Source organism: Hipposideros armiger, unplaced genomic scaffold, assembly GCF_001890085.2.
Source record: "Hipposideros armiger isolate ML-2016 unplaced genomic scaffold, ASM189008v1 scaffold_242, whole genome shotgun sequence".
NCBI classification, from domain to species: Eukaryota; Metazoa; Chordata; class Mammalia; order Chiroptera; family Hipposideridae; genus Hipposideros; species Hipposideros armiger.
In genome coordinates, this window is record NW_017731592.1 from 784,334 (window position 1) to 810,906 (window position 26,573).

Sequence of the window (26,573 nt, forward strand, 5' to 3'; positions counted from 1 at the left end):
CTACATGTGGCCAAATGAAAATGCTGCCCATAGTATGTACCGAGTCCTAGAGATTTACAACACATGTCAGCATAGCCAAGGCCCAAAAAAGCCCTGAAGTGCAGGCTCCTGTTACCTTCACATGGGATTCCCCAAACTTACTGACCACAGAGCCCTCTTTGGCAAAAACCCCGTCATGCTCCCACAGGACTTTCTGAAACACACTTTAGGGAGTCACTCAAATGATTCTGTCCCCTAATTTTCATTTGACCCAAAGGCCAAGACAAGTGCCCTGGCCAAGGCTACAGATAGTGGCACCACAAACACAAGGTCCCAGGTCTCCTGACCCCAGCACACTGCTCCTGCTCCAGACCATGCTGCTTCGACAGGCTAACAAGTCAGCCAATAACCTGGCAGCACTATAGGCCATATGGCTAAGAGGAATGCAACATCATCAATTTGGTCCCTTGGTGGCTCTCAGGCCCTTTGTCCCTACTGAGCCTGGGGATAAGGGGCTCCGGTCCTCACAGTCTTGGTGGGGTCAGGTTAGGTTGGGTGGGTTTGTAACGCAGGCCGGGCCAATCATGCTGCTGTAGCCCCTGCCGATGATAGTACAGGGTTCCGAGATGGGTACACACCCCAAGTACCAGCTTGGGTAACAACACTCCATACCAGAAATTGTTAGAATTCCTGGATACATAGTTTTCCCATGGAGATTATGCTCAACTACAGAAAAATGAACTCATGTTACCAAGAACCACGACACAGAAAGCGTTCCTTCAAAACAAAGTTTAAGATGAAGGAAACCCTTGGTCCCTATGGCATGCCTGAGCCCGACCGAGCCGGGCAGAACCTACCTCAAAAGCTCAAAGCAGAACCTATGTCCAGAACTTAAATGACAGGAGACTAGTGACAATTTCCTCAAAACAGTTAGATAGCATCACATCACCTGTCATTGGAATCCCGTCTCCTTTGCTTGCGAAGCAGAGGAAGTTATCACGGAAACGGCTTGGCAGACCCCTCTCAATCAGGAGGTACTCTCCAAGTTCCACAGCTGAGAACAATCTTCCCTACCCACCGCATCCTCATCGCCTTCCCACTCTCAGGTTCACACCGCCCATTCCCACTTCCCACCATAAGGACACAGGCAGCCAAAGGCAGCTCGGGCAATACTTGATATACATCATACATTTATTAGTGAATATCCCTCTGAAATCAGCAACAATATTAAAAAAAATAATGATTGCACTACTTGGTCAAGCAGAACTAGCAACTTTCATTTTAAAAAAAGTACAAATCTGTTAAAAATTTCAATCAGTATACACATATATATAATACAACATACTAGTTAGTTAAATGCTACAAACCAATGTGAATCCAATGGAATGGAAAAAACCACACATTTAAGTTTTAAGAACCATTTTTTTCTCTATATATTAGCATTTTCTCAAATACATACATGGGAAAAATGAGGTAACTGTAAAATGTGCAAGGAACAGGGCCCCCCCAAATTACATATACTTATATATGTATATATATGCAATTACATATATATATAAAACCTTTCTAACACAGAACACAGGTGCTGGGCCCAGCCAGGCTGGGGGATGCGGCCCACTGTCATGCCTAGGCCAGAAGTTGGTAAAGAAGAGTAAACAGTAACAAGCCCCCACCACAGGAAATCATTGGTAACATGGCATCTATAGCAAGGTAGGCAAATCACAGACATCCTAAATAATTGTTTTAGAAATCTTTTTTAATGATTTTTTTTTAATGGTGTGTTCCCCCCACCCCCCTGAAATAGCTGCTCACTGGAACCACTGCTGCAGCCGACAAGATCCGAGAGCCTGTTCCGCCTGCCCCAGGAGCCGGAGGGTTTTGAAATCCTTTTGTTGGGTGGGGAAGGGCAGGGCTGGAGAGGATGGTTCTCTGTGTAAAACAGGTGGGGTTTCAACACGGCTATAAATATAGAAACATCACCTGGAGTTCTGTACAGTAAGACTTTGGGTTCTCCATGGGGTGGGGCCAGGCTGATGAGGCCCATGGCAGGACGGGGGAGGCGGCAGCCAGGGCTGCGGCCGAGAACGAGGGTGGATGGAGCATCCCTGAGGCAGCAGGCGCCGGGGGCTGCCTGCTAGGATGTGCCGGCCCCACACGCGGTTCGTTCGTTTGGGGCAGCAACCCCAGCTAGGGGGAGGGGGTGTGACAGGAAAGGGACCCGGAGAGCAAGGGAGAGGAGCTCAGCCAGACCCTACAGGGGGCCTCCTCCAGACCTTGGAGTGCAGGGCTCAGGTTGGGAGGGGGCCTCTGGAGGTGGGGCCCATGCCCTCCCTGGTCTGTCCTCTTGGGACTTCCTTGGAGGAGACTCGCCCAGGCAGGTGTGAGATGGGCCCTGGCTCGAGAGGGAGGAATGCCCTGAAAAGCGTACGGTCCCGGCAGGCTCTGGGGACCTGTGCAGTACAGTGCATGGCAGTTATCAGCTGAGCACAGAGTCCCTAACCCTGCCCATGACCACCATCCGCCCGGCCCAGCCCCAGTCCCAAACATGCATGTGGACCGGGCGGCACCTGGGACCATTCCCCGACCCCCTGGGCACTTGGTCCTGGTTGGTCCCTATACCCCCAATTTAACAAAAAAGAAAACAAACTGATTTAAAAATCCACACCCCGAAATCCTACACACAATTTTGGGCCAAATGAATAAATAAAACCTGCTGCTCCTCACATTCATGCAAAACAAGAGAGGGGAGATAGGACGTGGGTCTGGCCCCCGTCACTGCCATGGAGGGGCAGCCAAGAACACAGAAGGTCACCGTCCTCGGCATGGCCCAGGCCCCTCAGGATATGTGCCGCCTGGGCTCAGGGCCTGTCCCCCTTCTGTACAGGAGACTGGCTCCAATGCCCTCCAGCCTGGGGGTGGGGCTGGAATGTTATGCCTGGGGTCTGCTAGGGAGCCAGATGTACCCCTCACAGCAGGCTGGCAGCCTAAGTCTGACTGGGGTCAAGGCAGGAGGGCCCAGGTCTGGGGCTGAAAAAATGGCCTCAAGCCACCGTCTGTCCGAGCCTGTCAGTGCCACCTGAGCAGGGAGCACACCATTTCAGTGCAAGAGACCAGGTGACCCAGGACGGTGTCCCGTTTGCCCATCCTGGGGCCAAAGATCTCCACCAGCCACACTGTGGGAACGGACCCCTGGCTCCAACTGCCGGCAGGAAAAGGAGACGAACCCGAGGACAAACGGGAGGAAGACCAAAGTCAGAGACACTCAAGCAGCCCTGTGGCAGGTGGGACTGGCAGGCAAACTGGGGAAGGAGTCTTTGGAGCTTGGCAAATGCAGGGGCTTATTGCAGGGGCTTCTCTCAGGCCTGACCCTGGCACCAGCTCTGGAGATGCAGGTGGAACGATGGGGCAGGCCTGGGCCATTCCCTCCTTGTGCTCCCTGGTTCCCCCCGGGTTTCCAGAGCTTCGGGCAGGGTTCTCCTGGGCAGCTGTGGGCCTCACTCGGCCTCCCTGGGCACCTCGGAAGCGTCAGCCCGGCAAATGGGACACGTCCGGTTGGCCTGGGGAGAGCAGTCACACATCAGGCCCCACTCACCTGTCCCATCCCCTCCGGGTCTGTTCTGCTGCCTGGTGGGGACTCGGCTCCCTGAATGCAGCCAGAACTTCTGGGTGATGACAGGATGACGAGGGAAGCCCCCAGGCCCGCCTCCTCCCTCACCAAGACAAATGCCTGGGAGCAGCTTGGGCTGCGTTACCTTCAACCACTTGTCAACACACTTGGTGTGGAACTCGTGGTTGCAGGGGAGGACCCGGAGCAGCTGCCGCGCCTCAAAGTCACTGAAGCAGACGACACACCTGGGAGGACGGCATAGAGCGTTACTTCCACACTGATGGCTAAGGAAAGGCTCATCGCAGAGCCTGAGGACATCCACCCCCTGCAGAAGGGGGTCCATCTGCACCCAGAGGGCAGGACATGGGGCACAACACTCACAGCGTCTGTTCGGACTGATGGCTGTCTGGATTAAATCGATAGGCCGGAAGCTGCTCGATGTCTGCTTTGGTGAGGCCTCGGGGCTTGGCGTCTCCCAGCCGCTCTGCCAGGCTCAGAAGGGCCTGTATATGGGCAGGAGGGCAGGGTCAGAAGCTGCCAAGGCCAGAGGCCCCTATCTCCCATCTCCCAGGACAGGGCTCCACAGGACCTCATAGTTCTCCATCTCCACATCATCCACATCCAGATCCAGGCTGATGGTGGGTCCCACTGCTGTTGGTGACATTGGCAGCATCGAGCTAAGGGAGACAGGTACGGGGGAACAGGGTCAAGGTCAGTAGGCGTGAGGGCAGAGCTGCTCCCAACCCCTCCATGAAACAAAGCCCAGAGCTCTGCACTGTTCACAACAGGGCCCCAGTGTTTGCCCCAGGGCGTGGTAGGAGGGGAGAGCCCAGCTGGTGGGTGTGAGAGCGTGAGCATGTGTGAGTGTGGTCTGCTATGGGTGCCAGATGGCTGAGAGGCCCCTGGACCCACCAGCTGTGTTTGGGTCTAACCGCTGGAGGCCCTAGGAGAATAGCACCATGGCTCTGGAACAGATGTGCTGGTACTTACAGGAAGTAGGGCAGGAAGCTGGGGTAATACGGTGGCGGGGGTGGTGGTGGGGGCGGCGGGGGCAGCGGCTGTTGCAGGCGGTACCTCTGGGTGCTCAGTCTCCGCGGCATCACGTGGGAATAGGGCTGCGGGAGGGGGGCCCGGACAGGTCAGCCTGTGGCCCGGCTCCCGTCGCCCCAGAGCCTGGGTGGGGGTGGCACTCACCACACCAAAGGACAGCTCCTGGTGCAAGGGATCGTGGGGCAGGTAGTGCAGGGGCACAGATGGGGACAGGGCCGGGCCTGGGCCAGAGGTGGGGTAGGTAAAGCTCCCCAGGGGGTGCTGGTCCCCCCGCAGGTCCACATCGTTGTCCAGCCGCTGCAGGGGCTGGAAGAGGCAAGGGTGGGTCAGCTGGAGTCAGTGATAGGGAAGCCCCCGGCCCCATGCCGCCCCTTCCAGCATCAGCCCCATCACCCAGACTCACCATACGCGGGTGCTGGGCCTGCAGCGATATGAACTGCCCAAGCGGAGCCATGTGGGCAGGCTGGGGGTGTGCAGCTGGCGGTGGAGGGTGCAAGATGTAGTGGTCACTGGAGATGAGGTGGGGGTAGGCCTGATAGGGCATGGGGAGCTGCTGCATGGTACACGCCTGGATTAGCTGCTGAGAGAGGGGGTGGGGGCTGGAGAATGTTCTTCTGGGCTCTGGGCTGGGCTTGTGCTTGTGATGAGGTCCAGGGGTCATTCTATCCAGCAAGCGGTCCCCACAGAAACCCTTTGGGCAGACCCATCCCTGGCCTAGACCACGATCCAGGCAGGACACTACACTCTTAAGGTCCACAGTTACCACCCCAAACCACAGGCAGGCACTTGATGCAGGGAGGTCCCTGACCCCTGAAAAGCTCTTACTGCACACGAACGCATGCTTTTTTGGGCAGGGCTGCAGCCTGGAGCCAGGAGGTGCTCTGACAGCCTGGAGGGGCGTCGTAAGCTTGGCGGTTCTGCCACTGGCCTGTGTGGGCCTTTCACCGGGATGGGGGTGTGGGAGGATGAAGGTGGGTGGTAGGTAGAGGCCCTCACTCACCGGGGGCGGGAGGCAGCAGAGCGGGTAATGCTGCCCGCTGAACATCACAGAGCATGCTGGGAGCTGTTGGGCACTGCAGCCAGGGATGTGTTGGCCTGAAGGCAGGGGGAAGCCTTGGGTCGTCACTGTGGTGACTGTGTAGGACAGAGGGACGGGTCCCTGGTGCACCTATGGGCAGAGAGAGACCTAGGAACTGTAGGGAGAAAGCCTAGCCACGCAGCTCCCCCAGGTGAGCAAGTCCTCCCTTCTCTAGCTGGGACATACTTAGGTACAGACCTGCCCCCCCCCCCGCCCCTTTCAGGTCCCAGAAGGCAGAGAGAACTTTCTTTCTGGGAACCTGGGAGGGGCTTCCAGTTGTACCACTCACCCACTGTGTGGCCCCAGGGCAGGCCCTTCCCTTCTCTGGGCCTCAATTTACCAACCTGTAAAGCAGGGCAGGCACTCCCTGAACATGCAATGAGTTAAGTAAGCAAGGTGAAATCAGGGCCCTGCCATTTCTGCTTTGCAGACAGGCTAGCCAGAGGCTGAGGGGCATGGGGCAGGGGTGGAGTGGAGGCGTTCTGCCTACCTGCTCGTGGAGATCAACCATGAACGGGCTCTGTTGGGAGGCTGGGTGCAGCATTCGGGGGCTCCCGCCGGCAGGAGCCGAGGCTCGGCGCTCCTCTACGGGGAGGTGTGGCAGTCGGGCTGGTGGCTGCTGGGAGGGTAAGCGCTCATCCTGGGCAGGTGGGCGGCCCTCGTGGCTGGGGCTGCACCACAAAGAGGAGGCCCCGGTAGGACTGAGGGGGGCCACTCATTCACAGAGCATGGAGAGAAGCCAAGGCCACTACCCACTGGGGAAGGGAGACAGCTCAGGGCCCTGGGCCCCACCACCCTGGCCCGTCCCTGTGCCTCATGCCAAGCTGACAACCCCAGCACCAGGGCTCTGGGGTCCATAGAATTGGGAGGTTCCTTCCTACCTTCCCTGACTCTGGCCTGGGGTGCTGCCAGGTCCTGCAGATAATCGCCGCTGACCCACAGGGGCAGAAGGCGGCCACCTAGTCACTGCCAGAGCCCATGGTCGCATCAGGAGTGGCAGGGGGATGGAGGGGCTGGGCTGGGGTTCACAACCCTAGGAGTCAAACAGACAAAGCACCTGAGGCACAGAGAAGCCCAGTCATTTGTACCATTAGTCTGGGAGACAGAATCAAACCTCTGTAGTCTGATTGCAGGGGCCGCCGTGTCTGCTGTGCCTGTGCTCCCCATGCACATGCACTCTGGGTCTGGCCCTCTTCTTGGCACTGGGGCTCAGGGCTGAGCCCAGGAACAGGCTCAGCCTGCAGGGAGCCCAGGCCTCAGTTTTCTGCTCTGCAAAACGGATCTCGCTTCTCGGTGGTTGTGGCAGTGTCAGAGGGCTGCCCAGCATGCTTCTGGGCCAGGTGGCTCCGATCAGCTCCCTCCATTTCCTCCTCTCACCTGACTGGCTCAGGGTTGGGGGTGTGAATTCCAATCAGAATTGGGCTCAGTTCTCCTTCCACCATTGCCAGGTAAGAGGTTCTGATCCAGTTCCTGCCCTCGGGGGCTCCCAGTCCAGGACAAGTCAAAATTTTGTTTCTTTCCATAATCCATTCCCAAAGTGCCTGTCCACATGTGACTTCACCTACTCTTTAGCAAGGATCCTGTCAGCTCCATTTTACAGAAGAGAAAACTGAGGCTCAGAGATTGGAAGGGACTTGTCCAAATGTCAAAGCTGAAGGGGTAGGGTGACCACAAGCCTCTCACTGCACTCTGTTGCTGATGGGAGGGATCTGGCCCAAGGGCTTCCCAGGAGGCGATGAAAGAAGCCAGCCACCAGTGCTTGGCAGGTGGGTCTGGAATGCAGCCAGGCCCTTGCTCTGGGGGCCCCACACAGCCCCCAAGTGGGAGGTGGGGCTTGCTGAGAAAAAAGGGGAAGCCAGAACCTAAGGGAGGAAGTTGAGTGGGGAGTGGGGAGGGGCAGGTCTCCTCCCACTCTGGGAGCTGGGGGTCCAGGGTGGAGGAAGTTGGGGGGACTACTCATTAACTCCAGAGGTTGAGATGAGGCCCCCGCAGGGAAAGCTCTGAAACCTGTCAGGCCCTGCAAAGCTGAAGGGCGCATCAAACAGGACCAGCCCTTTGCTGTTCCTGCCACAGGGAGGTCCCACCGTCCTTCTCCATCTGACGAAACACCCACGCATCCTTGATACCCAGCTTTAAGTGTTGCCTCCCTGTTGATACAGTCAGGGGACCTGTGTACTGTCCCCTTAACACCTCTTTCCTTCCTGCCAACAGGGCAAGAACATTTCCTTTGTGCTAGTCTTCAGAGCCTGGCCCCTAACTCTCAAAACCAGCCTTCGAGAGAGGCTCTTTTCCAGCTGACAGGACTGCGTCCCATCAAGGCCACAGGCAGGAAGCAGCGGAGCTGGAATTCACACCTCTCCAGCACAGCTCAGGCTCCGGCAGTTGGCAGAGGGGTAGGCAGGGCCCAATGACCAGCTCGTGTCCAGCACAAGGAAGGCCTGATGTGATAATGCACACTGGAGAGTCAGTCCCACAAGGCCAAGACCACAGTCTGGCAGCAGTGAAATTACTGCCAATGATTCAAAATTGGGAGACTACATACAAATCTGGGTTTTCCTGGTTGGGATGTCCAGAAAACCTGATTCCACTGGGTCCTCATTCCTGCTTGGCTCCCTTCACTTGGAGCATGAGCTTTCTCTCCATTCCCCGCCTGACCACCACCGGTGACTGGGTTTGTAACCCCTGATGTGGGCCAAGTGCACATCCTTACACATGTGTGGACAAACACAGCCTCCCTGATTCCTGCTAGCCATCCAGCCTAGCAAACAAAGGCCAAGAGACTCAGCGGAAACCTCCAGATAACTGAAACAGCAGACCCCTGGCCCACCCCAGACCTCCTGGATTAGAATCTTTGGAGGGTTGGGGAACAAGGGCACATAGATTTTTACTAAATTCTCCAGAAGTTTCTGTGGCACAATCAGGTTTGGGAACTTCTGCTCTCATAGACCTCAGAGATCCCAGGAACCTACAGTCCTGCCAATGAGGAATATTACCAATAACTACGATATTTCCCATGTGCCATCTCAACGTGTCCTCACGGCAACCCTCAGAAGTCGGGACACTGAGGCTTAGAGAGGTAAGGTCTAAGGCCAGTCGGCTGGAGTTGTGAGCGCACTGGGACATGACCCAGGCAGTGGTCTCAACTGCTCCTCTTGTGCCAGGTTGTCTTGCTGAAGTCTGGGCAGCGTCAAGGCTCAGGGGTGCAGACCCCCCAGAGGTCCAGACCCATGGGAATCTGCTCTGTGGCTCGCCCCTCAAAGACACCCACTCCTCAGGAAAGGGAAGGAGCGAGGAGCTCAGAAACCAAGCCAGCAAACAGGGAGCTCCAGCTGTGGACAATGGTGCCAAAGATGACAGTGTCAATCCCGGCTTCTGGCCAGAGTCCTGGGCACATCGCTTCCCCTCCATGAGCCTCAGCTTCTTCATCTGTAAAGTAGGGACAGCCCATGACCACCTCCTAGTGGACTGGTAAGGGCTGCTCACAGGCCATGGCAGGAGTAGTCTGTAAAGCTTAAGTGTGAATGATCACTATGAGAAAATAAGAGAGGCTGCCCTCCACCCACACCCTGCAAGCAGAAATCAGGGGCTACTTCAAGTTCTGCAGGAAGCAGCTGGGAAATATGCCTCCCTAGGGGATACCCCAGCTGGCAAGGGGGGCGGGGCCTTGGTTCCTGAAGCCCTAATAGGTACAGAGGTGGCAAAGAGGTTACATACCCACTTCACAGTTGAGGAAACTGAGACCCAAAGAAAGGAAGTAACTTGCTCTAGGCCACAAAGCCAGAGAGGGGCAGAACTGGTCCTGGCGGGCCCCCTTGGCCCAGATTGCCCCAACTCCTGACTCTCAGTAGTGTCAGTAACCCCAAGAACCGCCTAATCCCAAATCTCTATTCCAGGCCCTAAAGGAGATCAGGGCAGCTTTCTCTAAGGCGCTTGTGACTTGTCCTATTGTGGAAAAAAGCAAGGGAGGCTCAGAGTCAGAGCTAGCAACTTGCTCAAGGTCAAACAGCAAGGGTGGCCACCCTCTCAATGAGGTCTCTGTAAATGGGTCTTGGGGGTTCCATCCCTAAATCCAACCTTGCCATGGAAGCAGGCACCACACCTTGCATTCATACCCTCCCCCCAGGAGGCAGCCAACTCCCTACTTTCAGTGCCCCAGCAGTTACCCCTACCCGGGTCTAGGGAGCCCATCATGGCATGTCACTTGGGCCCAGGGGCTGTTTGTAGGAACAAGGGGCTGTTCTGCAGATAAGCAAAGTCAGCCTCTGAGAGCATGAGTAGACTAAGCAGGAAGAAAAGCCCCCTTCCACTCCCCCAGCCCCCAAGAGGTAGGCCAGGTCCAGCACTGCCTGGTGGGGGAAGCAGAGCTACCCCCACATGAGGTGGCTGGAGGCAGTTGAGGGCAGGACCACCAGGCTTGGAACTAAGAGTCTTTGGCCAGCCCGGACTCACTGGATGGCCTTGGTTAAGGAAATCTCTGCTTCTATGAATGAGCCTCAGTTGCCACAACTGTGAAATGGAGATGGAAATCTCTCCTTCCCAGGGCGCCCTCATAAAACCAGAGAGAAATGACTCAAGAAACCTGGTGGTCACATTAGTGGGATAGGAAACCAGTATCCCTGAGGGGCAAGCCCCACCTCAACGCGGGCCGGGTACAGGTTGCGGGGCTCGGGGGAGCTTCCTCAGCCACCCCTCCTCGGGGAAGGAGGACCGAGGTGCGGACACCCGCCAGGAGAGGGGGCCTCCTTCGTCCCCTTCTCACTCTTTGGCCCACACTCGGAGGGACATGAAGGGTGGGAGGCCAGACTGCGGCGTCCGGGCAAGAGCGCTGTGACTTTAAGAGCGGAGGATCCCAGACCATGTGCTCGGCGTGAGACAAAAGCAACAACAAAGGAAGTGGCGGCAGCAGGGGGAGGGGGCGGCTCCTTCCTCTCCAACCGCAGCGCTCAGCCTCCGGAGAAGGGAGACTCGTCCGGGCTTTGGGGGGCGCTGAGAGGAGGATGTCTCTGATCCTAGAGGTCTTGCCGCTCCCTCCAGACCGCCCGTGATTAACCCCTGCGGAGTACGCTAGATCACAGCCCCCAGTCCCAGGGGAAGGGGGCAGGAGTTTACATGGATGCGGAAATCGGGAGTTGGGGGCTCTGGCCCCGACTCACCTTCAGCCGCCAGGCCACACGATGATTCCTTTGTTCCCGATCTAGGATGGTCAAGCTGGGCAAGGGGGCAGCGGGGCCAGCCTGGACACTTTAAGAGTCCCCGCCCTGCGGAACAGTGTGCTCCCCTTCCCACCCCCCAGTCCAGGGGGAGTCCGTCTCCTGCCGGGGCCCGCTCTTTGTCCGTCCGCGGCGTCTGCCTCGCGAGGCCCACGCGCGGTCAGCCTCTCTCGGCCCAGGCCCTCGGGAGCAGGAGGCGGCGCAGGACGCGACAAGGTTTGCGCAGCTGCCCGCGGCTGTCCCTTTAAGAACTGTCCGCAGCGCCAGCGGAATGTAACAAACCCCACATTTGATTCACAACATTCGAAGCGGCGGGGTCGCGCGCTAGGCGGGAGGGGCCTCGCGGGGGCGCGCCGGGAGGTTCCGGCAAACAGTAGCCCGCAGCTGCCCGCGGCAGCCCCGCCCCGCGAGCCCCGGGAGCCAATCACTCGTAGCGACTATGCACGTGATAAGTGGGCCGCCATCTTGTGAGGCCGATTTTTTTAAAAAAAACCTTCTCGCCCCCACCTTCACACTTAAAGCGACCGCAGCCATCACAGGCAAGGGGCGGAGCCACATGGCCTGACCTAAAGATGGGAGACCCCGCGTTGGGCAAGACCAATCTACTGCAATTAGAACTTGCTATGCAAACTCTTGAACCACTCGCGCCTCTCTCTCGCTGTTTCTCTACCGGAGAAATGGGTCCCGCCAGGAGAGCCGCAACCCAAACTTACTGTGTCATGGTCCCCTCCTCGGAAACGGAGTGCTGCCTGGGACACTGAAGTGCAATGGGGCCGATTTTCGGCCAGGCTGGGACGTCCTCTTACGCCAGCCAGAGTGGTTAGGAAAGCTCTAACAGCCCTGTGCCGGCAAACTCCCCGGAGATGACGTCAGCCCCAAGAGCTTCTGCGCTGCGATGACATCATGGCCTGGCCGCCCCGCATCTCCTTGTTTATACTACGCGGCGGCTTTAAAAAGCTGAGACGGCCTGGATTGCCCAGCGGACCAATAGCGGGCAATCCATGTAAATAAGTTAACGCCTGCCTGGCAGGGGGATTGGTCCTGCGCGCACTGACGTCACAGAGACATTTTAACCGCCCCGCCCCCAGCGTGGCCAGGGAAAGGGGCGGGCAATAGCTTGAAGCTCCAACCGCAGAGGTGAGGTGCGCCAGGTGTTTTCAGCTCGGGTCCCCGAGTGCTTCTTGCCTAGCGGGGGTTGGGGAGCTAGGCCCAACGAAGTCTTTAGTTTTCTACCATGTTCCTCCCAGCAGCTATGAGACAGAGGGATTACCACAACTTGCCCATTTTACAGATGGGTAAAGAGGATGAAGAGGGGTGTCATGGACCCCAGGTCACACAGCTAGGAAAGTGTGGCTGAACAGGTATTTGAACCTAAGCCAAAGCCAATCTTCATTCCTCTCTGTCTCGATGCCTCTTCGGGAAGACATACAAAGTGGGATATAACCCCATGTTGATCATTTAAGCAAAAAAAAAAAAAAAATCAGTAACGCCCTAAAATATCCAGAGCTGGGAACAGGCCCAATAAAGAATGGTGTATGCCTATAATTAATAACTGGGCTCTTCTGTATGGAGCTGCACTGACATAGGGCTACCTCGAAGACAGCCCTAAGTGAGATGCCAGCCCAAAATGTTAACATTTCCTAAGCCTGTGTGGTGGGCTACTGGGGGAACAGGAGGTGGTGTCATTTTCTTTGCTGCTTTGGTATATTTCATAATCCCAAATTTAAAAATGAAAATTGAAGGCAAGCTGCCAGACACAGTGTAACAGCATGTATCTATTTTGTTTTTGTTTTTTTAAAGATTTTATTGGGGAATTGGGGGCGGGAACAACGTTGGGGAATCAGGGAAGTGGAACAGACAAGTTGCTGTCCTTTTGTTCTTCAGTCTAGTTGTGGAGGATGTCGCTTCATTGGCCCATGTTGGCATTATCATTGCGCTCTTCCCAGGTGAGGCAGTCGCTCACCGGCCATTGGACGGCTGCTCATGGCAGCTCATGGCAGCTCACACTGGCTGCCGGCTGCTCACACTGGCTGCTGGCTGCTCACACTGGCTGCCAGCCACACATGGTAGCTTATAGCAGCCCACTGCAGAAGAGGCTGCAGCCTATGCCATTGCTGGCAACTCAAGGCAGCCCAGCTCCAGGTGGAGCTATTGTTCACCATCTTAGCTGTAGAGGGCTCAGCGTCACTGGCCCTCATGTGGGATCCGAACCGGGGCCCTGCTGCTCACAGCTGGCGTCCCAGGCCAACTCTTAATCAATGTGCCACTTGGCTGGCCAGTAGTATGTAGCGTATTTCCCCATGTATAAGACGCACCTTAATTTTTGGGCCCGAAATTTTAAAAAAATGTATTACATAAAGTTATTTAACTCAAGTTTTATTCATCATAAAATTCATACAACTCCTCATCACTTGCGGGAAATGCAAGTAAAAAAACCCCTACAACCACTGTATAAGATGCACCCAGTTTTTAGACCCCAAATTTTTCGAAAAAGGGTGCGTCTTATACATGGGGAAATATGGTATCTATTTTTTAAAAAATTAGATATACACAATATCTGCACAGAATATTTCTGGAAGGATATATAGGAGATTGACAACTGTCCTTAGGGAGAACTGGAAGAGAACACTGGATCAGGAAGATAATTGCATATGCTTTTGTACATTTGCTCTTTTTTTTTTTTTAAACCCTATACAGTATAACCTACTGAAAAGTCTCAAGAAAATTACTGTAAAGAGTATGGTTTTAGTCTTTTAAGTCATAAAAACTTCTGTTCCCTTAGAATCAGAAATCCTCCTTCAGGAAAGGTAGCCAATGGAAAAATCCAGAAGTTTAGGGAACAGATATGCTTATCGAAGTGTTGTTTAGACCGGCAATAATCTGATACTGCACCATGGATATGCAGCCAGCAACACAATGACTGAAGATGGTACTCTGGGGGCTGTCTGTGGATTTCTAGGCACAGATCAAGTTCATGATGCATTGCTACCAAACTCTCTCCATCACAGTTAACACTATGTGTGCATGAGAATAAATGGGGATGTACAGGGTGATGGCTTTCTCTAACCATCTCCTTATCATCAACTCTCTCTTCTCCTATATCCCTTCCAACCTTTTATTTTTCCCACTATGCAAAAGCAATTAGAAAATCCTTCCCACATTCAAAGGTGCCTACATTGTTAAGACAACCCCCTGCTTGCCTATGTAGGGATAGAAACTGCAATGCTTCCCTATTGCCTGGCGTTCAGGGGTATGCTTACTAAGATCGCCCACCAAACTTTTCAGGCCCGCTTTTCCCCAGCCCTCTGGCCTTCCTGGCCTGCCACCTTCCTGCCTTTCCTCAGCTGGACTGCCTGCCGGGGATGCCCTCTTCTTTTCTGCTCTTTGAGGCTCTGCTCCCATCTCACCTCTTACAGAAAGCTGTGAAGTCTCCAGCTTGTACTGAACTCCCCCATCTCTGAACTCAGGGCTAGATATGCAGCCTGACCTTCACGTCAGGCCATTTAATTTGCACACAGCCCTGTCACAATTCATCACTCAATACTCCTCTCCTGGCCTGAGAGGATTCAGAATTTTTCAGGGCACTATCATCCAGCCTTCACATTGAAGGCAGACACTACCAGCCTCATTTTACAGTGAGGATCTGTGGCTCCAGGATGTGACCTGACTTGCTCCGGGCCACACAGTGAGAAAACCTTCCCATTCCCTACCCTCAGAAAGTGACCCTTCAGCCACAATCCAGTTTCGTGCTTTGAAGCCACCAAACATCTGACTACCATTCTCTGCCTAAAACACCCTCAACATCCTCTACTCACCTCTGGCAAAACCCTGCTCAACCTTTGGGGCTCAGCTCAAAGATTGCCTCCCAGGGCCTCCTGACCCGTCTCTGGCAGTCGGCTGCTCCGTCTCCCTCAACACAGAGCATGACTGCCAGCACATTGCATCAGGACAGCAGAAAGCTAGCCCCATGGGACTGCCCCCTTTTACCCTCAGCAGGGTCTGACCCACTGGGCGATGGGTGCCCAAACGGGGCTCTGGGTTTGACTCTTGCTCTCGATGCTATAGGGCCAGGAAGTTCCTGCCCAGTCTTCTCTCATGCATGGCCCTCTGGGGCCTTCAGTAAATCCCCACAACCCCCGAGTTTCCCCCAGGGCCAAAGACCAATAACCCCCCGCCCCTCCCTAACACACACACCTGAAAAACTTTCCTGGGCACATGCAGAATCACTCGAGCAAGTGGGAAGGAGGCTCTATTTTACCAGATTTTCCAGAGAAGCCAGAAATCTGGACCTGCCTGTGAAATCCCCTCAGGTTCACTGACAAGTCTTATGCTTTGGGACCACACGGTGGGGATGTGGCCTGCACATCTCCTGCTTGCCTCATTCTCGTCAGTCCACCCTACCCCATCTCCTTGAAGGCCAGTTCTGTTACTTTCATCTTACAGATGAAGAAAGTGGCTCAGGAAGAGACTTCCCTTGACACAGATCCCAGAAGTGTGGTCCACAGGTGGGGGTGGCTCACCCTTGCTCAGGCATCTAAGAGGTTCTGTGGAGAAATCAGGATTTAGGGTCTCCTGCATGGTCTGGGCAAGTCCTATCCTGATCACTAGTTCACTGGTCCTCCCAATGACATAAGGGCTAGGCACCAGCATTTGCCCCATTTTACAGATGAGGAAACTCAGGGGAGAAGGGATATGACTCACCTACTGTCATACAGCCATCAAGGGGTAAACCTGGGATCACATTGTAATCCCACATTAAGTCTGATTCATATACCATGCAAATGTTAACACAGTGTCCCCAAGGGTTGTTCAATAATCAAAAGCACAGGTGTTCTGGGGCAGGAGCGAGACCATGGAGGCTCAGGAATTAGTGCGTGGCTCTAGACCACAGCAGGGATGAGTAGCAGAGGGGTTTAAATCCTGATTGCTCCAGTACAAAACCCTGGATGTTACATTCTAGCTCCCAGACCCAGGCCTCCTCTGCAGGACATGGGAGGGATTCAGCTTGGGCAGGAAGGTGGTTCATCTGTTCCTCCTGGGACCTGCCCTCCTCCATCGGCCCACCCAGGAGCCTGGACAGCTGGCTGCCATCCTCACTCTGCCAGGGTCAGAAAGTACCCCACTCCTTTCTTCTTAGACCTGATAAACTCTCCTCCAACGAAGCAGGGCCCAGTAGCCTTCCAGGCAGAACTGAGAGATTGCGAAACCACCCAGGGACGCACAGCACAGCTTGGTAAAAGCAGCTCAAGACTCAGGCCTCCCAGCTACCAGAGCCTCACACACTAGGGTGGGGGTTGACAGGCCCTCTGCCAAGTCCTCTCTGTTCAGGACAGGCCTGAACACACCACCCTCACATCTGAGCCCCAAGCTTTAGCTCCTCTAAAAAGAAGCATCTTTGTGCAGATGCAGGAAGGGTGTTCCTGGGTCTGGGGCTCAGGTCTGCAGCACTTTGGCCCCAGCTTTGAAACTGTGAGTGTTACTTGGCCTCTCTCCACCTCAGTCTCTCATCTGTAAAATCAGGACACTGATAACAACACTAGTGACAGATGATGTTTATTGAGCACTTAGTATGTGCCAGCTGTTGTTCATCTCCTATTGGCTACTAGGAGACAGGAATACACTCATGGTTAAATACAGACACTCTGAAGCCAGGCTGTGCAGGCTTGGACCCAGGCTTTGTCTATTAGCTCTGTGACCTTGAGGAAGTCACCACCTCTGTGAGGCTATTTGGCCAGGTGTAAAGTGCGGGTGAGAGTACATACCTCAGAGAGTTAATAGTGGCTCTCTCTCACCATCTGTGCATCTTTGGGGCTACCTGCCTGACTTTCAGGGCCTGGATCTGCGCTTGGATATGGGTGTTTTGTGGGTATGACGCTGGGAGGTGCTCTCTTTTCTTACTTCCTCTTCCTTGCAGCTCTCACTACTGGAACCCCCAGGGTCTGCAGAGGAAGGCATAGGTACCGTCACCAGGGACTACAGGACTGCGGCACTGAGCAAATCCAGGGAGATGATTCCAACCGAATTCCCCATTTTCTCTCCATTTTAAATGTCTCTCGTACTCGAAGGCTAACTTCCTACCACCATCTCCTTCGGGGCCACACGCCTTCTCAATCCCCAGCACCAGCTCGACTCGGGCTTAGTGGTCCTCAGGCAATGGAAGCTGTATGACTTTGGACAAGACACAGACCCTCTCTGTACCCGCCGGCGATCCGACATCCTGAAAGCAGTAACGACGGCGCTGGGGTTCAGTGATCTGTTCTCCAGACCGGCAGCCACTCTAAGGCAGGGCCCAGGACGCTCTGGCTCCCCAGGGGCTGGCACATGAAGTGCTGGTAAAGTGGGACAGACATAACAGGTCCCAAGGACTGCAGCTCTCAGTCCGGGACGCCTGGGCCCCAGCTGAAGCTGTGACCCGCCGGGGTTTGAGATCGCGGCACGCGCAGGGCACGCTGGGACTTGTTCCCAGGGGCTTCCCAAACTGGGGCACTTGGACCTAGCAGGCAGACGGCTGAGGGGAGGGGCTCTCGCTCCGGATCCCGGGACAGCGAGTTCCGACCCTAAGGATGCTGGCAAAAGCCTCGCTGGAATTCCCTGCTCTTCTTTGCCAGCCCCCTATGGCTCCGTCCTCGCTGGCCCTGCGCCAATGGCGCAAGGCGCAGGGTCCTGGCCGGGCGTTACCTGGTGCCGTGGCGGGGCTTCACCCCAACCCAGCGGCCAGCACATCGCTCCCGCGGCAGCCCGGGGTCCTGCTACTGCCCCCACTGTGGCCCCACGCAGTGGAACCGTCTTCGGACCTCACCACTGGGCGCGCGTGCGTGTTGCCTATGCAGGTTGCGTAGCTTCACCTCGTTCCCGCGAGTGTATGGAACCACCTGGACTGCACCAAGCGCGCAGGGGCGGGAGGTGAAAGGGGGCGTGGTGTGGTTCAGCCTCGCCTACTCAGCTCCGCGCGACCAAGGGAGGGCAAGGGCGAAGCGCCCAGAACCTGGCATCCCAGCCTCAGGCTTATTGCCCGCGTGATCTTGGACTGGTGACTGAGGCCGGCTCTTAGTATGTGAAATTGGGAAAATAATATGACTCCGTGGCCGTTCAAAGAACCTTTGCTTCTGGGAGAGTTTGCCCCTCTCCCCCAGCCGCGGACTGGGGATGGGGCATTTCTGAGTCTCAGTTTCCTCGTCTGCGAAGTGGGAGCAATAATATCTCCTTGGGATGGCTGGGAGATTCCAGTGACAAGGGGAGGCTATGCCCATGGCTAGAAGCAACCCGGATCAGCGTAGCGGATATCTGCTCAAGCTGGCCTTCCCGAGTCCCCGATGGCATCCCCCATGCCCCTCATCCTGGGCGTATTAGGCGGGTGAGGACGACAGCTCCCAGCATGCCCCCTCTGGCCCAGTCACGTGGGGAGTTGTATAGTCCTTGAAGACCTTGCCTCCCAGAGTTGGCCTCAGGAGGACCCCTATTCTCAGCTCGGGACTTGGGTCCTCAGGTTAGGCCTGCTGCTTTGAGGCCAGCTTATTTATTTATTATTATTTTTAAAGACTTTATTGGGGAATTGGGGAGGGAACAGAGTTGGGGAATGGGGGAAGGGAAACAGACAAGTTGCTGTCCTTCAGTCTAGTTGTGGAGGATGTGGCTTCACTGGCCCATGTTGGTATTATCATTGCGCTCTTCCCGGGCGAGGCAGTCGCTTGCCGGCCATTGCACAGCTGGACGCTCACGGCAGCTCACGAAAGCTCACGCCTGATGCCTGCCAGCCCCACTGCAGCCTAAGCCCATCACAAGCGACTCACGGCAGTCCAGCTCCAGGTTGAGCTGTTGTTCACCATCTTAGCTGTGGAGGGTGCAGCGTCACTGGCCCATGTGGGATCCAAACTGGCGACCCTGCTGCTTGCGCTCCCAAGCCAACTCTTAACCATCTAGTCATTCGGCCGGCCCCAGCTTATTTTTTTGAAGCTTTCATTTGTTGAGCTTTTGCCACAGCCAAACAATATTCTAAGTGCTTAACATGAATTTGCTTAGTTATTACTTAAAGAGTAACAGCCCAGTGTGAGAATATTATTACTCCTGTTTTATAGATTTGAGAACTGAGGCATAATGAGGTAAAGGGATTCTGCTAGGAAGTGACAGCGTCCAGGATTTCTACTCAGTGGCTAGGAAGGACGCCTGATGTGCACCTGAATTGCTACCTCATATGCAGATCTCTCTGTTGCTGGCCCTGTGCTAAGTGCTTGACTGCGTTACCTGATTAATCTCTATAACAAACCTCATTTGGGTTCAGATGTTATGCCCGTTTTGTAGACGAAGAAGAACCTGCTTTCTACCTCCAATTTTTTTTTTAACCAGGACTACATTAAGGCCTAATATAGTATATAGTCGTACTTTACAGATACAAACCTTATGTGTATAGCTTAGTGAATTTTTCATAAATGTATGCCTCCATATAACTAAAATCCTGATCAAGATCTAGAACATTTTCATCACTCCAGAAAGTTCTCTCCTGCTCCCTCCAAGTCGGCCCCCTCCAAACATAACTATTGATCTGGTTCCTGTTACTATAGGTTAGTTTTATGTGTTTCGAACTTTGTGTCAATGGAATGGCTGGCTGTGTATATGCTGCCTTTTCCCCTTTGGTATCATGTTTTTGAGATCCAACCTGTTGTGTGTGTTAGTAGTTTGTCTTTCCCCCCATATAATTGACATATAACATTATGTAAGTTTAAGGTACAATATGATGATATGATATATATGTTGCAAAATGTTTACTATAATAAGGTTAGTTATTCATTTTGTTGTTGTCATGGTGAGAACATTAAAGCTCTACTCTTACAGCAACTTTCAAGTATAAGATAGATACAGTATTGTTAACTATAGCTACCTTGCTGTATATTAGACCCCCGGAAATTATTCATCTTATAACTGAAAGTTTGTGTCTTTTGACCAATATCTCATTTCCCCCAATTTGCGGCCCTTGGCAACCACCATTCTACAATCTGTTTAGATGTATTCAACTTTTTTTTTTTTAAGATTTTTATTGGGGAATTGTGGGATGGGAACAGCGCTGGGGAGTTGGGGGAAGGGGAACAGACAAGTTGCTGTCCTTTTGTTCTTCAGTCTAGTTGTGGAGGACGTTGCTTCGCTGGCCCAAGTTGGCACCATCATTGCACTCTTCCCTGGCGAGGCAGATCAGTCGCCGGCTTCTGGACAGCCGCTCACAGCAGCTGCTGGCCGCTCACGCTGGCTGCTGGCTACACACGGTAGCCCATGGCAACCCACTGCAGCAGGGGCTGCAGCCTATGCCGTTGCCAGCGACTCACAGCAGCCCAGCTCCAGGTTGAACCGTTGTTCAGCACCTTAGCTGTGGAGGGCAGTGTAACTGGCCCTCATATGTGGGATCCGAACCGGGGCCCTCTGGCGCCCCAAGCCAGCTCTTAACCATCGCGCCACTCGGCCGGCCCAACATTTTATTATTATTATTATTTTTAAAGATTCCACATATAAGTGAGATCATGGCATTTGTCTTTGTCTGGTTTATTTCCTTAGCATGATGCCCTCCAGGTCCATCGTTGTTGTTGCAAATGGCAGGATTTTCTTCTTTTTTGTGGCTGAATAATATCCCATTCTATATCACATTTCCTTTATCCATTAATCGTCGATGGACACAGGTTGTTTTCATGTCTTGGCTATTGTGAATGCTGCAATGAACATGGGGGTGCTGTTTAAAAAATATTACTGAATAATATCCATCGTACGAACATACAACAGTTTTTGAAGCCTGATCCTCTGAACAAATGACCTCTGAATTCCAGCCACCTTGGTCTTTCAGTTTCCCCAAGGGCCAGGTTCTTTCCAGAGTGGGGTTTTGGACACACTCTTCCCTCTATCTGGGCTTCCCTTTCCTTCCTCTTGGCCTGTATTCTGCTCTCACAGAATCTCCATGTGTGGGGGCAAGGATACACCCCACCCACACACACACACACACATCCCACTGGTACCCAGCACTCAGCACAGTGCCTGGCACAAAATGAGCATTGAATGCACACAGAAGTGGCAGGGGGTGCTCAGGAGGTCCCGTGGCACTGGGTTGCGTTCCTAGAGGGCTCAGAGGCATCATGTTCCATCTCAGAGCTCCACTAACTGGACTGAAAGTAAACAGCCCATGATTATTTTACTTCTCCATATTTTTCTGACGTGGGAGCTGAGGCTCAGAGATAGGGAGTGTCTTGCCCTAGGTCCACAGCCAGGAAGGGACAGAGCTGGAATGTGAACCCAGCTTTGCCTGGCTTCAATGCAGGCCTGTGATGGTGGTGGTGGAGAGTGACTGGAAGAGCCTGAGGGAAGGCTCTGGGGACAAGTGGGGAAGTGGGGGGTGGGGTAGGGGCTAGAAGGGAGGCGTTATCCCAGAGTAGAGACAGCAAGTGGTGTCTGGTGCTCCCAGAAGGTAAGCCCAGTGGATGTTGCCAAGGCAGCTCTCAACTCCATAAAACATGTACAGTTGGGGCCATGGAGTGCTGGCCATGAGAGGAGGTGAGCTCCCCATCCCTGGAAGTGTGTGATCTATGGCAGAACAGCCACCTGGAAGGGGGTGCTTTAGAGAGAACATGTTCCCTGGAAAGCAGCCAGGGGTCTGGGTGATGGGGAGGAGTGGGTCTCTTAGGTCCCTAAGTTTTTTCTAGGATAGGAGGCTGTGAGTCTATGACACCAAGGGACTGTTTTGGGGCTGGTCCCTCGGCTGCAGAACAGAGCGGTGAAGGAATTTTGTACTCTGCAAAGCCATGTGCAACATGGAGGGATGGCTGGGAAGTTGAGGAGGGATTGGATATGTTCATAGCAAAGAGCCACCCTCCCCGCAGGCTCTCCAGGTGGCCTTGAAGCCATCCACTGCAGGGAGTGGGGGTGGTGTCATTATTTAGATGAAGAAGTGGTGGCTTAGAGAGGAAATGAGAGGTTTTTCTGTTCAAAAATTTAAAAAACCACACACCTAAGGCAGTGACTATGAAGGAAGCGGGAGGTGCATTTGAATCGCCACCTCACGCGCATGTCTCTCCATCACTTGCCCTGTGCTAAGGGCTTGGCTGCATTACTTGATTCATCTTTGTTTTTTCTTTTTGGTTTGTTTTGTTTTCTTTTTTATTTTGATTCATCTTTATGACAAGCCTGAGTTGGGTTCTGCTGTTATGCCCATTCTACAGATGAGAACATTGAGGCTCGGGGAGATGAGCTCCCTTGCCCAAGGCCACCCCTTGACAAGTAGTGGGGAGGGGATTAGGACCTAGGTCATCTGAGTCCAAATCCTGGCCTCAGCCCCACTTTCCGCCTGGCTGCCCACCACTCTCTGAAGCTGACCCTGGGCTCAGACCTGGATCATCACAGCCCAGAGCCCAGTCAGCTTCTCAGTTGCCTTGTGACAGGCAGACAGGTGTCCCTTGAGATGGGCAGGGTACCGTCTGGCCACACCTGGCTCATCCAAATGCTGTCCAAAGGTCTGGGCAGGCCAGGACATGTCCTCTGGGGGCCAAGGCTGACTCAGAACTGTGTTCCCAGAAGGCAGTGCAGGGAGGGAGAGCAGGGCGTGGGTCTGGGGTCTGCCCTACCTGGGGCTGGGCAGAGAGAAGGGCTGACTCCCTTGGCCAGAGGCAGACCTGGAGCCTGGAGCCTGGGAGCAGTCACCTGCCTCTTGCTACCAGTTAGGCCACCAGCAATCCCACCTGCCACTCCAAACACTAACGTTCGCTGAGACTTTACTCTGGGTTGGGCACTGTGCTCTGGACTTTAAGTGTGTGACTTCATTTTATCCTCACTGCCACCTTCTGAGGTAGATTTCATACATTGCTCACAATTTAAACATGAGGAAACTGAGGTTTATGGGGGTCCTGTAACTTGCCCCACCACAATTGGATGCAGCCCTGAGCCTGATCTCTGAACAACTACACTGTAATAGTCACACCAAGTGCCGTCCACCTCCTGCAGCATCCTCTCCTTGGAGACACACAGCAGGAGACACCTCTCAGGTGTCAGAACTCAGAACTGTACCGTAGCTCCCAGATCCTGACACCTCTTTTCTGTCTCTCTCTCTCTCTCTCTCTCTCTCTCTCTCTCTCTCTCTCTCTATATATATATATATATATATATATATATATATACACACACATACACACATACATATCCATATGCATGTATATATATAATATATATACATACATATTTATATTTATATTTAAATGGATAGATGCTGGACTTCATGGATCCTGTTTCCCTTTTTGCCTTGCCTGCTGGGAAGCTTGTAATTTGATTCATGGCCCACTTCTGACAATTACCCAAAACTTAAGGGCAAATATTTAAATATTTTGTGGACTCTATTCAGGCCTAGATGTCTCCTCATTTTTTTCACTTGTTTTCCCTTCATCCAGGTTTCTTCACCCTTATAAGCTTGTTATAGCATTTTTTCCAATTTTTTTTTGTAGTAAAATACACATAACATAAAATTTACCATCTTAATCATTTTAAAGTGTACATGTCAGTGGTATTAAGGACATTCACATGGCTGTGCAACCATCACCAACATCCACCTTCAGATCTCTTTTCAGCTGCAAAACTGAAACGCTGCCCATAAAACACTAACTCCCCATCCCTCTCCCCCCAGCCGCCAGCAACCACCATCTACTTCTGTCTCTGTGAATTTGCCTACTCTAGGTACCTCATGTAAGTGGACTCACACAATCTTTTTATGACTGGCTTATTTCACTTAGCATAATGGCCTCAAGCTTTATCCATGTTGTAGCCTGTATCAGAATCTCCTTCCTTTTTAAGGCTGAGCCATATTCCATTGTGTGTATAGACCACATTTTGTTTATCCATTTATCTGTCGATGGACACATGGGTTGCTTCCACATTTTAGCTGTTGTGAATAATGCTGCTGTGAACATGGACATACATGCATGTGTGCTTTGATAATCTATTTTAAATTTGGGAGGGTTGGTGAACAATCATCCCTGTTAAAGTGCCTGGCATATAGTAACTACCTGATACATATCTACTGACTTAGAGTCAGGTGTGGCCCCTGCCCATGAGGAGGTCACTCGGGGTTATGGCAACCCAGTGTGCTTGTGCCCTGAGGAAGCTGTGGGTTCAGGGCCCTGAGAGCTCAGACAGGTGGTCATGGGGTCCATGCTGCATGCCAGGCCCCATGCCAGGACCGGTATCTCCATTATCTGGTTTCATCCTTACAAGAATCCTGTGAAGTAATATTATCTTCTCCAAGTTTCAAATGCGGATGTCTGATATCATGCTACAGGAGGGCTGTACCCACTGAGCGCCTCAGCAGAGGGGGTAATAGCAACAATAAGGAAGCTCAAACCTGTCCTCACTCCTCTGTGAAAACCTCGGGGTTGATTGTTACACTGTTTTACTAGTTCCCTCTCCTGACCTCACTCTCTCTCATCTCCTCCACAGGTCACCTGCTATTGTGGGCTCTTATAGCGGGGAGGGGACCAAGGTCTCGGATGTCGCCCTAGATGTCAACTGTCACCCTCCCTGCCTCCTGCCTGCCTGCCTGCCCCAGGGCTGGGCCTGGCTCCCAGGTGCTCTGGGCCCGGGCATGGCAGGGCCGTCTCTCCTGTGGCCTGGGCCTCCATCCTGGGAGCGCTGGGGCTGTCACCGCTGTCCTGCCCTCCTGCCTCCTCCCTAGCTGTGATCAGTGCCCGCCCGCCTGAGGAGTCGAGTCATCCTCATTCCGGGGGGTGCGGTCTCTGGCAGAGTTAATGATTGCTCAGGGGCGGTGGAGATGGTGCCAAAGTCTGCGGGCCACTCTCGCAATCACCAGACGTGCCCACCTGTGCCTGCGGGTGTCCATCCGCCACTTCCGCGGCCCAGGTAGGGACCGTACAGCTCCGCTGCAGCAGGGCGTGGAGTCTCTTGCCGTAGGGGTAGGGACCAAGTGCAGTCGTTGGAGCCAAGGTGAGTTTTGGGGGTCCCACCTCAGCTGGTTGGGAGCGCTGCGCTCAGGAAGTGAGCACAGGCGCTGAGTTGGGCAGCCCTGGAGTGAGTCCCAGACTGGCTGCCAGACCCGTTTCCTTTATGGTGGGTGTGGGGCCAACAATACCTCTTCCTAGGGTTCTGACAGCTCCCTTCCTCCCTTTCTAAGGCCTTGGGTCAATTCGGACCCACTGAGGATTCTTCACAGGATGGAAGGGAGGCAGTTCCCCCAGGGAAATGAGTTAACCTGCCTGGGCCCCTTTCACAGGAAGCTCCAGGGGCTGAAGTCACTGGCAGCTGAACTGGGGGACCCAGAGTTGGAGGAGAAAGAGCTGGGCTCTAACCCTAACTGCTTGGGTTCAGATCCCAGCTCCATCCCATCTGTGGGTGGGCTCTGTAACACTTCTGGGCCTCAGTTTTCTCATCTGTAGAATGGGGATGGCGATATTGCAGGAAGGAAGCTGGAGAGGGCCTTGAAACAGGGTTGGGCCTGTGGTCATGACTGATTCCAGTGCCACCTCAGCCAGCACCAGGAAGGGTCCGGCTGGGACTAATGGCTGGATGGGCCTCACCTCTAACTCATTCCCAGGCCTGACACATATCATCGCCCTGGTGTACCAGGTAGAGACTCAGCTGAGAGCCAGGGCCAGGCCTGGGCCTATTCCTTGAGGCAGGGACTGCTGGGTTGGGCAGCAGGCACACAGCAGGGACTTAGGGATCTTCGGGATCTGACTGATGGAAACAGGCTGTGACCAGTGTGTGGACTCTGTGGTTCTTGTTCGCACCTTAAGTCTGAGCAGGGAAACTGAGACCCAGAGAGGGTAAGGGCTTGCCTGGGGTGGCACAGCAAATAAGTGAAATGCTGGAATCTGAACCCAGGACCATTTGACTTCATATGTACCTGTCTGCTGGCAAAGCAGCCTGGGTGATGGGCTCTGGAGAGCACTCCCAGCAGGGAGCCCAGTGGTCTTGGGGTCCACATCCTGGCACCAGGGCACTCTGGCTGAGCTGGTGTGTGCCCTGTGGACGCAGGTACTGTCCCCATGGAGTCAAGTGGAGCCCAGACCAAGGCTTGCCCATGGACTCATGGTTTTGGAGCCAGTCTCGGTGTAACCCTTTGCCGTTACTCTGGGCGCATCCCTCTCTGAGCTTCTCTGAGCCTCAGTTTCCTCACCTGGACCCTGGAATGACCATTCCTACAACTGGGGAACAGCTGTGAGAAGTACATGAAAAAGCGGAAGTGAAAGTGTGTGGTGAGCTGGAGGTGGTGGAGCGGTGGTGGCTGAGCCTTCCTGCTGGGGGCCTGTGGGTGAGGAGGGCCTCTGGGAGCCCTGGGCAGGTCTGGAGTTTCCACTCACTGAGCCTCCCAATTCTAGAAAGTCTTCGAGCCGCGGGCTGTTGAGATCTGTGACAGATGCGTCCTCCCATGGAGGCTGAGTGCTTCACAGGCTGGGTGGGTGTGCCCGTCCGAGCTGAAGAGGCTTCCCAGAGCCTGCATGTCTCATGGAGTGAGGCCTAGGAGCCACCCTGATTTACCTCTGTGTCCTTTCTTAGTCTTCCCTAAGAACTTTTTGAGAGTAGGGAAAGAAGGAGTGGGGAGGAAACTATAATTTCTAGAATGTAGATAGTCCCATTTTTTAAAAAAATTATTTTGTACAGTTAGTTTCTCTTTTTTTTT

The 26,573-nt window shown here is 53.9% G+C and overlaps 2 protein-coding genes across 8 annotated transcripts in view; one reads left to right on the forward strand and one right to left on the reverse strand.

Annotated features, from left to right (window-relative positions):
* Positions 1 to 1,141: 1,141 nt before the first annotated feature.
* Positions 1,142 to 17,945, reverse strand: RNF44 (ring finger protein 44). Of its 7 annotated transcripts, none has more exons than XM_019655586.1 (11): positions 17,603 to 17,945; positions 6,596 to 6,747; positions 6,205 to 6,385; positions 5,637 to 5,804; positions 5,040 to 5,216; positions 4,781 to 4,942; positions 4,577 to 4,701; positions 4,176 to 4,263; positions 3,968 to 4,089; positions 3,732 to 3,831; positions 1,142 to 3,536 (listed from the first exon to the last, which is right to left on the reverse strand). In XM_019655586.1, the coding sequence occupies exons 1-11, from the start codon at positions 17,645 to 17,647 to the stop codon at positions 3,474 to 3,476; spliced, it is 1,383 nt and encodes a 460-aa protein (XP_019511131.1). In that variant the 5' UTR covers positions 17,648 to 17,945; the 3' UTR covers positions 1,142 to 3,473. The 7 variants fall into 7 exon arrangements, with proteins under 7 accessions (XP_019511131.1, XP_019511132.1, XP_019511135.1 ...); XM_019655587.1 differs by having other exon boundaries at positions 5,040 to 5,213; positions 17,603 to 17,944; XM_019655590.1 differs by lacking the exon at positions 17,603 to 17,945 and adding an exon at positions 11,638 to 11,949.
* Positions 17,946 to 17,988: 43 nt separating this feature from the next.
* CDHR2 (cadherin related family member 2) overlaps positions 17,989 to 26,573 on the forward strand; it is a 53,022-nt gene continuing 44,437 nt past the window's right edge. Inside the window, exons 1-2 of the mRNA XM_019655551.1 lie at positions 17,989 to 18,278; positions 24,374 to 24,877. The gene's annotated coding sequence lies outside the window, so the exon portion shown is untranslated. The remainder of the gene's footprint in view (positions 18,279 to 24,373; positions 24,878 to 26,573) is intronic.